Source organism: Podarcis pityusensis (assembly GCF_964106645.2).
Source record: "Podarcis pityusensis genome assembly, chromosome: 1".
In the NCBI taxonomy this organism is placed as follows: Eukaryota; Metazoa; Chordata; class Lepidosauria; order Squamata; family Lacertidae; genus Podarcis; species Podarcis pityusensis.
Genome location: NC_138028.1, coordinates 75,644,901 through 75,657,357, shown reverse-complemented (window position 1 = coordinate 75,657,357; position 12,457 = coordinate 75,644,901). Strand labels below are relative to the sequence as shown.

The window sequence follows — 12,457 nt, the reverse complement described above, 5'->3', positions numbered from 1 at the left end:
GTGAAAACAAAAAACCAACCATGCAAAATTGCTCACCCCACTATCAACAGATCACCAAACATCTAGAGCTAGGAACTTGCTGCTGTTACATGATTTACATCTTTAATGTACCTTCTTGTTAATGCCCTTTTGTTGAAAACAATGGAATTTAGGTACAGGTTTCAGGTATCTTGACTAACTCCCATTGAAAGCAATGGTGCGTATTCCATTGAATTTTTTTTCATATGATGTATAATTACTTTGTAGAAGTCACTCTCACATGATATGATGACTGCCAGACAGCTTTAAAAAGGATTCAGAAAGGATAGGGCTAAGAGTCTCTGAAGCAGAGTAAATTATGCAAGAATAAGCAAAATAAGCAAATTTTTCAGATTGGTATAGTTTGTCCAGGCTGCAGAATTTATCTACGAATCAAGCACTGTATATCCATATCTACACACAATGATCAACAATACAACAGATGCAGTACTATTATTTACACTGAGAAATCTAGCATGATGAATACAAAAGACCTGTGCAAGTTTTTGATTACATCATTTGAATCAATAAATGTTTTGTTCCTGTGAAAGTCACCATGAAAATTCCTCCAAGTTCCTTTACTGTTGTTGCATTTTAACTCCAGTTCTTTCCCCTATAGATATTCATATTTGCTATTTTAGTAGTTATATGAAATCAAAACCTGTAAACTGCAGCAGTTTAAAACCATAAAGCAAAAACAGAAATATTTTTAAATTTTAAAAAAAATGCCTTTCAACAAGTTATTTTTTCTTAAACCATCTAGTTAAAAAATTTAACTGGCAAAAATAATTTCTGGGGAGAAGATTTAGGGCCAAACTCTATAGATGAGATAGCCATCACACAGTTAGCAATTGTGTGAATGGATTTTTTAAAATAAGTGGCAGCTTTGGGAGGCCCAATCTGGATCACATGACATGAGGTATAGGAGAGGTGTTGTTTTGCACAGTGGTCCTGATTTAAATCAGGCCCCCAACTCCAACTCTTCACCTTTGGAAAGCAGGGAGAGAAGAAGCTTGCATTCATTCCACAATCACCAACTAATTGTCTGGGTGTTTGGGCCACCCTCCACTAAAAAATAAAAGCAAGATCAAACTTCTACACGTATGTAACCCAAAATCTGGCTCCCAAAGAGTCCAGTTCTTCAACATGCATGAAGGACCTAAATGAAGAAATGTGTGTAACTTTGGCTTATCATACCATTTTTTCTGCCTTTCTACAATGATCACTAAAAATCCAAGTCAACATATACCTTTGACCAGGTCACATGCACATTGAAAGCCTATCGTGTGTAATCAAAAGAGCTCAAAACCCGTTGTAGGTTTGTTTGGGGTTTGGGTTTTTTTAAGCGCAGAGCTAAGGTTCTCAGGACACTGCCCATGCTTATGTGGCACCTGCATGGAATACAGAATCATGGAATACAGGTATGTCTGCAGATGCCTTCTGAGCTGTCTCATTTGAGAGCAGCTCCTTAACTCATTTCTTGCTCTCCTTGCAACAGTTACCAAATGGCAAGTCAATTTCCCTGTACAGTATTTGGGAATAGCTAGCAAGTTATTCTAGGTCAAGAAGCTCTCTCAGAATTGCGTTTAGCTTTTAAGCATGGCAGCAGTGACAGACACCCCCCCCCCTACAGCTTCCTAAGCAGTTAAGAACAAAAATAGATAATGCTGTATATTATCCAGTGTTCTTCGTAGTGCTTTAAAAAGCCATTCAGGAACCATTCTCTGTAACCTTCCCTTGAAGCGTCAGTAAAAGCAGACTGGAGGCAAGAAGTATTTTTCCCCCTCACACACTCCACGCCCCCCACATCCAAGCAGGGGTGATGTCACTGCTAGCCAATTGCAATGAGCCGTGTGCACACATGCAAGGGGAGGAGGGAGATTATGAGGACTCCACAGATGGCTCCAGCTGGGCCTAGCATTTGATTAATCGCTTGAATTACCATTCTTTGCTACAAAATAATAAAATGGGGGAAGGGAAAGCAAGAACAAACACTAAAAAGCAATCCAGCTGCTGAGGGCTACCCACAAATAGAGAGCCGGAGGGGAGGGTCTATTGTGAAAGGATGGCTGCTGAACTGAATAGACTGTACCTGGGCTCTTCGGAAGAAGGGCAGCAGGCTGTGTGGGAGACAACAAGGTCTATACGTCATGAGATAAAAGCTTGCCTCCTTGCTTTTCTGTTTTGTAAGGCTGGTAGCAAGGATTTAAAACCCAGCATGTCAAAAAGAGCGAGGCATACCTGACAAGGGTTGCCAGACTCTCTTTGTTGTTGCTGTTAGCTGTGCTCTTCGGCCTGACGTGCAGCTTAACCTGCTTAATTTCTACACGCCAATGGCAAATAAGCATGACCGATATAAAAGATGCTGGCAACCAGAAGCCTGCAATACAATACACACTTACCTGTGAGGAAAGCCTACTGAATGCAGAGGGATTTGCTGTCACATAAGTGGTACCTCGGGTTACATACGCTTCAGGTTACATACGCTTCAGGTTACAGACTCCGCTAACCCAGAAATAGTACCTCGGGTTAAGTACTTTGCTTCAGGATGAGAACAGAAATCATGCTCCGGCTGCGCAGCAGCAGCAGAAGGCCCCATTAGTTAAAGTGGTGCTTCAGCTTAAGAAAAGTTTCAGGTTAAGAACGGACTTCTGGAATGAATTAAGTACTTAACCTGAGGTACCACTGTACTTCCTTGGGAGTAAGCACCATTGAGACTAAATTCCCTGGATGGAGCAAAACCACACATTTTTATAAAATTTCCTTCCTTTACCCTTTCACCTGTCTTCTCCTCGGCTGTATGAATAAGCATCCCAGCTTGCCTTTGCTATAGGGCAGCATGGCGAAGCCTTGCACTTACACCTATTTTTAGATCTCATAGTGCAAGCAGAAGACAGACCGTGCCAAATGGGCATGCAGAGTTATACCACCTCTGTGTCATTCGCTGCCCTTTGTAAGGAAAAAGGATCAAGGATGATGGCTCGTCAGTAGCACAACGCTGCTCCTTCCTCCCTTCTGCACACAATTTGCTCTGCATGCAATTATTTTCATTGACATAAATCCTACTTCAAAGGATTATCCCTGCTAACCCACGGCTCTTGAGGATAGATTATGCATCAGGCAACTGAGTTCAGAGAGACACAGAACTAAGTTCAATGAATGAATAGAGGAAACACTGCCTGTATTACAGACACTCTAAGGTTTCTTCCACACACAAATATTTTTAATGCTGTGGAGTTTGGTGTGTTTTTTTAGTGATCCTCTGGAAACAAAATTTAAAACGTTTCCTCATAGCACTTAAATAGTGCTTTATTATCAGGCAATGTGCTATTTCACGGCCAAGAGCCTTTCACAATGTTTACTTAATAGTAAGCCCTATTCAGCAAAGGTCTCTTTTCAATGTTAATTAAAAACTTCCTGTTTGCAGGTTCAGCCTGTTTTATTGCTGACCATTGAGTATCCTGGGGATTAATGATGAACAGCCCTCTAATCACCCCTTGAACAGCCTCTCTTCATTGTTCCTTATTGTAATTTTCTGTTTTGATGAGGGGTTAATTATATTTTCTCTTATTCCCCGCTCTGGTTTCATTTTTATACAGCAAAGCAAAAAAAAAGTAAGTAATTTCAGAGAAAAGAGCTTGTGTAGAACCAATCTTAAAACACTTTTGCATTGCGGGTGAATATATGCAGCAATCAGATCTGCAAGCAGCATTCTCAGTGTTTGTGCAGCCTTATATGTTCGTTACTACTATGCTTGTGTTAACTCTATTTGGTCCCCACTATGCCCAAAACAGTTTTGGTCTAAAGGCAGAACTACACATTTTGTGTAATCTCAGTATTCTCTTTGTGTATGAATTTTGTGTGAGGTTTTTTTTACCACAATGGAATTGGGAATTATGCAGCCATGATGGAAGCAGAAGACAGGCAACGGAGGAGAGCAGTTTCTTAACCCTTTCTGACTCATACTCATATTTCTCCAATAAGGATAAAAGCATCTGGTGTGGGGCAACTTTCAGTAGAAAAACAGCACATGGGGAGAGGATTAAGAAGCTCCTCTTTGCTGGTTCTGCACTGGCCTTCCTTTTGAACTGCAACCTGGGCTGCTGCATATTTGTAAATAAAAAGGTCTCTAATAGGACCACTAGGTAGCCTATGTCCCAACTTAGTACAACAGCATTAGCAGATCATTTATTACATTGCTTCATATGTCAACTGCCCTTTGAGGCTAGACAGGAGCACTGAGTCACAGCAGGATTGAAGGGTGACCAATGGCACCAAGCTTAAGTACCTTGATATTGGAGGCTGGCTGGATGAGCTCTGTGATGGATACTTTGTCTTGCTGAAGCCTTCTCTTGACCAGCTTGGAGCAGCAGATGTTGACGGAGCTGAGGACATGCCACGAGTTGTACTCCACAAAGGAGCGGCTGTCAATGACCAGCATGCTTTCGGACCCACTCCTCAAGAGGCTGGCAAGCTTCTTGGGATCCATCACTTTGCGTGGAAGTCTGTCCCCAGCCATGGTAGACTTGTCCCTTCCGCAGCAAGTGGGAGAAGGGAAGGAATGCCCAGGGCAGGGGAAGCCAGCTCAGATCTCCCAGAAGCGAAGGGGGAAGGGGGAAGGGGGGAGGCAGCTTGAAAACAGCCAATTTTTGCCACGTTGCTAAGGCCCTGTATAGCAAGTCATTGTGCCAAACCTGTTGAGAAGTACAGAGACAGACAGACAGACAGACAGAGAAAAGAGAAAGGTGGAAAATGTAGTCAGATGCTGTAAGTATCATATACCAAACTATTTTGCTCTTCTCTAGCTTAGACATATTTAGGTGGGACGCGGGTGGCACTGTGGTCTAAACCACAGAGCCTGGGGCTTGCCGATCGGAAGGCCACATGACCCGGAAGCTGACTGTGTAGAAATGCCGGCTCCCTCGGCCTATAGAGCAAGATTAGCGCGCAACCCCTTACGGTCAGGGGTACCTTTACCATTACCTAGCTTAGGTTTGACAAAAGCTACATAGAGTTCTATAACAGAGGTGGCTCCACCAGATGTTGCTGAACTACAGCTTCCATCATTCCTGACCGTTGGCCATGTTGACTGGGGATGATGGAAGCTGCGAGTCAAAAAAACATCTGAAGAGCCATATGTTCCCCATCCCTTTTAAAGCAGGCACCACAGTGCATTGAATGGCTTAATGGATCAGCCATCCAGAGAAAGAAAACCCTGAAATTATAGATGGCAGCCTGGAAATGATACAGCCTGGGGCTTTTAACCTTGATGCTGAGCATCAGTGTATCATCTGTACATCACGCACAACTAAAGAAAAAGAAAAAAGACCTCAACTTTTCTGGATGCTTCACTGGTCTTCAATCCCACTCTGTTCTGTGTAGGAGAAGGGTTCTCAAAGTATGTTCCAGGGAGCCTGGGATTCCTCTACACCAAAGGGAACCTGTGGCCTTCCAGATGCTATTGTACTCCAATTCCCATGACTGCCAGGTAGCAGAGTCAATTATCAGGGATGTTGGGAGCTGTAGTTCAACACCATCTGGCAGACCACAGATTATCTCCCCTTCTCTAAACCCATCATGAGCCATTCAAAAAGAAGGTTTGTAATGGTGAAGCTACCAAAGAAAGCACGCTCACCATTATGGATCAAACCCTGTAAGACGTAGCTGCAAGTCAATATGCTCTAGATCACTCTATTAATTCACATGCAAAAGGTACAAGACCCAGCAGGCATGGCCACCATATGCTCTGGACTAGAGAGCGATGTGCTATGGTTTCTCAGCAGACAACTCACTGTTGGGAAGGGGTCCCTGCTAGTAGAAACTCTAAAAGTCATTGACATAGGTCATGAAAACCACAGGGTGGGGGACGTACTGTTTAAGTTTACACTGGAAGAAATACTAATTTGTACAACTATTTTGCATATAAAGGTTTACTGGGGTGAGGGAGAATAAAACAGAGGCGATATACAGAAATTTCTCACTTCATAGTGAAATTTCTCTGTAAAGAAATCAATATCTGTATTCACCCTTATAACTTAAATCTAGCAAGTTGCAACTAACCACTTGAAAATCTTACCTGGCGTGGCTTAATTTGCCAATTATTTAGAAAACCATCACAAAAAGTAAACCATTTCCAGCTCATCATTTAAACAACAAATTAAAAGAGAAGAAAACACATTTCCCGCTTTCTTTACATTTCTGATCAATTGCCACGCTCCCTATGCTTTGTTTTTTTAAAAAACAAATACAAAAACTGCAGGCCCAGTTTGTAATCCAATCAGCATAGATCCCATTTGAACCTTCCTCCTTCCATATTTACCTCAGACTTAAGGCTTAAGAGTAAGTCCCACTGAATTTAATAGAGCTTATTCCTGTGCAGACATGCATAGGATTTTGTTCTGATTTACTCACAGTCTGCTCTGCCTGAAGATGCTGAATTGAAAACTCTGTCTATGTACATTGATTCAAGGGGACGATGGCCCAGTAATCCTTAAATCATGGAGAGCATAGTATTGTCTTCATTTTTTCCTTGTAGAAGAAGCATTGAAAACTATACTAGAAGCCAAGGCAAGAAAATAAACTCTTTCTGCTTAAATCTTTTCCCATGCCCCAACTCCTCAGTATTTGTTATTTATTTATTTATCCGTAGGTTTGGCCAAAGATACCAATTACTGCAGTTGCTTTGGCAGTTGGCTGGCATACAACCCCTCTGCACCATCAGGTTCAGTTCAATATGTATGTATATATATTCTCTCTCTTTCTCTCTCTCTCTCTCAGGCTCCACAATTAGATTTTCTTTTGCACTTCAGGGCAGGCTTTTAAAACTGAAACAGCCCTAATTAAGAAGGGTCTGAGGGGGAAGACAGAGGCTCCTGCTACTGTTATGACACACTTCATTATGCACTTTCCGCCTTGCTGAGGGTCCCCTGCTGTACCTGAGCTACAGAACTGAAGGTAATCAGAAAGGATGCAAATTAATTGGCTTTCTCCCCCTACATTCCTCTCCTGATTTTAACCCATCTCTCTCCACTGGTGGGGGAAAGCTAGCTGCACGTTTCTCTCCATTTCTCCAAATTCCAGCCAGGAGATTAATTGAAGCAGATAGACAAAGAGGCTCTCATTAAAGAGACAGAGATAATACAGACAAAGGGACGAGAGAGAGAGAGAGAGAGAGAGAGAGAGAGATCAGAACGAAACGGAGGAGTGGTCCAATAGAGAAGGCTGGCCAAAGATTGAGGACAAGGTAACAGAAATGGAGTCCTTCCATACTCAAGGCTATGAAGAAGGACAAATGCCCAGGACTTTCAAATCACAACTCAAAAGAGGACTTAGAGATTTAAAAACAAAACAAAAACCCACAAAACTTTATCACAGCTGCTCAAAGAAACACGGTTTTCAGGTGCCTTGTGTATGCTTAACTGTAGTGAAGAAATAAATCCATGTGAGGGTTGAATAGCAACTGAGCCAGCCTGTGCTCTGACCTTGCCGTCATTGGTGAAAAAGGTTTGTGGTGGCCTGTGACATAGCCCTGGCCCCCAAAGGCCCTTTCCATAAGGCCTGCCAGCCGCTTCCGGTTGGCCCTGCGCTACCCCCACCCTGTTTCTCTCTCCTCTGCCCTTCCTGTCCTCTAGCAGCACAAGTACAAACTGAACTAAAGAACAGACAGAGAAAGGGAGACAACTGCAGGTAGGCAGGCAGGCCCCTCCTGGGTAAGGGCAGAGGCCCAGCCAGCCTGGAGCAACTTTCCACAGGGCACTCTAGTCACTGCACTCTGTGGTCAAGCCTCCAGCCCCATGGCCGTGCCTGATTCCTGCCACGCTCTCTTCTCCCTTATTTCCCCAGCCGTGATCAAACTGCAGCTGCAAGAAGAAAAGGAGAGAGAGAGATGCAAGCAGGCAAACATGGAACATGGAAAAGGTTTCTCTTAGGATGGCCAGCATAGAGGCGGGGGGGGGGGATCTCAGAGCTGTCACACTTAGAGAAGTGCCTGCTTGCCTCCAGCAATCCCCTGCCCTTCCTCTCTCCTGCCCCACTGGATCACAGCAAGGAGAGAAAGGGAGAGAAGGGCAGGCAGTCAGGCGTTTCTTGTCAGACGTGCTGTGGTTTCTGGATAATTCTCTCTCCCTAATTAGAGGAAGGATGCATGTAAACAGGAAGGGTGTGTGGAGGAATGTAAATGGGGGGGATGTGAAGGGATGGACAGACTGAGTGAAAGGGGAGGTGTGGATGAATGAAGGGGAAAGACAAGGGTGGAGAGAGGTGACAGAAAGATGGGCGCTCCTGCCCATTTTTGGTTCTTGCTCCCATCTACTTTCTGTTTGAGCCCCCTGTATGTGCCCTCCCGCAACCTCACTATTTTCTCCCAGGGGAATGTGGTCATTTACCTGCAAAAAACTATACAAAGCCAGCCCCAAGAAAGAAAGAAAAAGGACATGTCAAAAAAGCACAAAAGCAGTGAAAGCAAACTGGAAGTGGAAATCATGAGTTACAAGACATAGGAAATGCACACATCCCCAAATAAGGGGGAAAGTGTTAACTTGAGAGGGGTTGGGTTGCACCCCCAGAGGAACTCCTCATCCCAGGAGCAATTGCCAGCAAAAACCATCCTAGTGAAGAAGTGAGTCAAAAGCAGGCCCACATCAAGCAGGATGCAGCCCACTAGCCATGCGTCAAGGCCTGCCACAGGTTCAATACACCTCTTGGAAAGGAAAGGAAAGGAAAAGGAGAGAGATTTGTTAACTACAAGCAGGCCACAGGATACGACTGGTTGGCTGAATCTGACTTGCGGTGGTCAGCTGCTGGGAAGAGTGGCAGCAACATGACTGCAACCAAGTTATTAAAAAACCCTCTTAATTATTAATTTTAAAATAACAAAATTTCCAGGGAAGAATCTGAAAATGTTTAGCCTATTTCTTTATCAGGCTGCCAAAGCAAAGGAAAACAATATCTTCTTGGGAACCAGCAGGGAGGGGGGAAATATTTGACTTGACTCTGGCACAGCTGAATTTAAAAATATAATTTAGTCTGAACCCACCCCCAATTTAATAAGCTAGCAGAATTTACAATTTTTCAAGCTCTGTGTTATTCATTGTCTCTCTCTCACAGCTTTTTAAAAAGAATATTACCAGGAAGCACTACCTGGCCTTGGAAAAAGGATGTCTTCTGAGGTCCAGTTCAGATAGGCATTGGTTCAAGTGTGTGCAGAGTCTGCTAATGGGCTCACATGGAGGCACTATTTATATTAAATGATACAACCACAATACTCTTTTTTATTGTATTTATTCTCACAAAAAGTGGCTAAAAGTGACTTACAGAATAGTATAAACATTAAAACCAAATATTTAAAACCCCCAAAAGAGAAGAGAAAACTAAAATCACATCCATTCATATAAGGGGCAGGTCTAAAACATCTTATCCCACTGGAGGCCACAAATACCTAAAACTCTTCAAGTTAAGGACCAAAGGCCTTACATCACAAAAACTGTTAAACCAAATGCATAAGCTACCAACAAGAAAACAATCTTCTTGGCAATGTCCTGCCTCCACTGTCAGAGGCAATGTGTCTCTGAACACCAGTTAGTGGGAATCACAAGTGGGGAATGTGCTGTTTTACTCAGGTCCTGCTTGCTGCTTTCCCATGGGCATCGGTTTGGCCACTGTGAGAACAGGATAGTGGACAAGATGGGCCTTTGGCTTGACCCAGTAGGGTTTTTATGTTCTTAAGATACCAGTTAACACAAATAGACCTTCCTCATTAACCCAGCAACAATCTTACAAACTTCAGAGGGGATTCATGTGAGCAAGGTGCAAATCTAGGCATTTTATGAAGATGAGGTAAAATTAAGGAATTAGGTATACCTTATTACCTCAATACAATGACCACAGGCTACTAATTCTTAAAGGTGGGGGAAGGTTAATATGATGCCCCTCTTTTATCAGTTTATCAAAGCCACTGTAATCTTCTTGAGTGCTCCTGAAGACCATTATCATAATCCTTTAATCCCACATCTCTCTTGAATGACTTTAGTGAGGAGATGGGCACAGGGTTAACCTGAATGAAAATATTAAAGGAGGAGGTGCAGTGCCAAGCTGCAGCTTTGGGACAAGACAGGCAGCTTAACATTGGTATTAGGGTACCTACAGGCTGCCTGAGGACAACATGCAGTTCCTGTAGTGAAGGGAGGAGAAGATACAGTGGAGTCATGCCAAGAGAGCACTAAGCTCCTTGAATGAAACTTCAGGAATCCTTAGAGCAGGGGTGCCCAAACTTTTTTCAAAGAGGGTCAGATCTGATGAAGTAAACATGCGTGAGGGCTGACCAAAGTCATTGAGCTTTTTTTAGGATTGAAGTTTATGGTTGATATTTTTTTAGGATTGAAGTTGCTGGGCTTTTTTTTAGGATTTTACCCCAGGACATATACTGCCACAGGGTCTGGACTGAATCGACCGATGGGCCACATTAGGACGTTGGACATGCCTGCCTAATCTAAAGCAGGCATGGCAAACTTCCGGCCTATGTGCCAAAACTTCCAGCCTATGTGCCCTTATTTTTCCCTAAGCCATGCGAACCTGTCCACACCCAACACCGTACAAGGCATCAGATGCGGTGCTAGTAAAACCATGGCTGAGAAAGAACAAATCAGAAACCTTAAAGTGTACTTCTAATAATTCCTTGACAAGCAGGGCTTGCATTCAGCACCTTTTAAATTGGACAGCAGATGCAAGCCATGCCCAAATGCAGCCAACGCCTTCCAAAGCAGAGTTTGCAATCAGCACCAAGGGGCTGAGGGACCTGAGCGACTAGCCTGCCAGCTGGCCAGATCCTGTTCCCTAACCCTGATCTAGACCCATTCCAATCTGGTTTCAGGCCTAGCCATGGGACCCAATTGCTCTTGGTTGCCCCGATGGATGACCATTATCAAGAATGGGACAAGGGGAGTGTGAACTTGCTCCTTCTTCTCAATCACTCGGTGGCTTTTGATACTATTGACCATGGTATCCTCCGGTATTAGCTCTGTGGGATGGGCATCAGGGGCACCGTGTTACAGTGGTTCCAGTCCTATCCGCTGGGCCAAGCACAGTCAGTAGCATTGGGACAGCGCTTTCTGGTCCCCAAGCAATTAAGCTATGGAGCCCTACTTTATGCCCAGTGCTATTTGTGGCCATTAGGAGACTTAACACAAGCTACCAAAAGTATGCTGGTGACCCTCAGCTCTATTTCTCTGAAGCAAGATGCCATGCAGGTCCTGGATGCATACCTGGATGGAGTGGTGGAATGAATGAGGGGAAACGAGCTAGAATCTTGGCAAGACAGGCTCTGTGGGCGAGTGGTTTCTGTGTCTGAGAAGCTGGCCAACTGTCAGCCTTTAATGAAGTTACAGCCTCTCTGAAAGAGAAGACACAAAATCTGGAGGTGCTCCTGCAACCAGCTACATTACTGGAGGCCCAGATAGCCTCTGCAGCCCCTTCACCAGTTTTGGCCAATATAAGAGCTATGACCATTGCTGGACCAGGATTAGCTTTTCGTTCAAGTGTTGCTAACTACACAAATAAATTACTGCATGTACAGTACTGGACATGAGGCTCTTTTTGTAGCTGAAACTGGTTAGCACAGAATGCTGCAGCACAATTGCAGGCACATTGCAATGTAGAATATGTGCTCCTCCGTGGTGGAGCATGTGGAGGGGGCGGTATCGTGGGCCATTCAGGATCTACATCAGGGGTCAGCAAACTTTTTCAGCAGGGGGCCAGTCCACTGTCCCTCAGACCTTGTGGGGGCCAGACAATATTTTTTTGGGGGGGGGAATGAACAAATTCCTATGCCCCACAAATAACCCAGAGATGCATTTTAAATAAAAGGACACATTCTACTCATGTAAAAACATGCTGATTCCTGGACCATCCACGGGCCGGACTGAGAAGGCGATTGGGCCGGATCCGGCCCCCGGGCCTTGGTTTGCCTACCCATGATCTACATCTATTTGCATGTAAAGCCTGTCCACACAGCCACTAAACACATAGTGAGATGGTCTGAGTAAATCCCCAGCTATTTTCTCCATACCCCATTTGCTTCTAGTCTGGCAAGTAAGAGGCCAGATATAGCCCTGGGGCTTCCAGCTGCTGTTTAGTGAATCTTCTGTAGCCACCGCTTGGAGACAGGGCTGCCATTATGTAGAGAGCTACATGTAGCACTTGCTTCCTGGTACAGCAATTAAAGGGTAAAGGGTAACAGTGTGTGCAAGCCTTCAGAATAAAATATGTGCAGGGCAAGGGGTTGACAGAAAGTAATTCTTGGTTCAGTCTTCAGGCATGGCAGTTTATTATCTGCCGGAAGGATTACTAAGGCAAGTAACTGTCAGCTTAGAACCTGAAATGCTGGCAGGATGGCTTAAGCTGGGCAGCTACCTACAGTCTTATTAAGATGTAAATTCTGGCACTG

General features: G+C 44.1%; 1 protein-coding gene across 4 annotated transcripts in view; it reads right to left on the bottom strand.

Moving 5' to 3' along the window:
- Positions 1-12,457, bottom strand: part of DUSP8 (dual specificity phosphatase 8) — an 88,143-nt gene that overhangs the window by 63,855 nt on the left and 11,831 nt on the right. For 2 of the 4 annotated variants that reach the window (XM_080998870.1, XM_080998873.1), the window contains exon 2: positions 4,307-4,712. In XM_080998870.1, coding sequence (XP_080854996.1) covers positions 4,307-4,537 — 231 coding nt within the window. In that variant the 5' untranslated portion in view covers positions 4,538-4,712. Of the gene's footprint in view, positions 1-4,306; positions 7,709-12,457 lie in introns of those variants that run through there. The other 2 variants (XM_080998872.1, XM_080998871.1) reach the window with 2 other exon arrangements.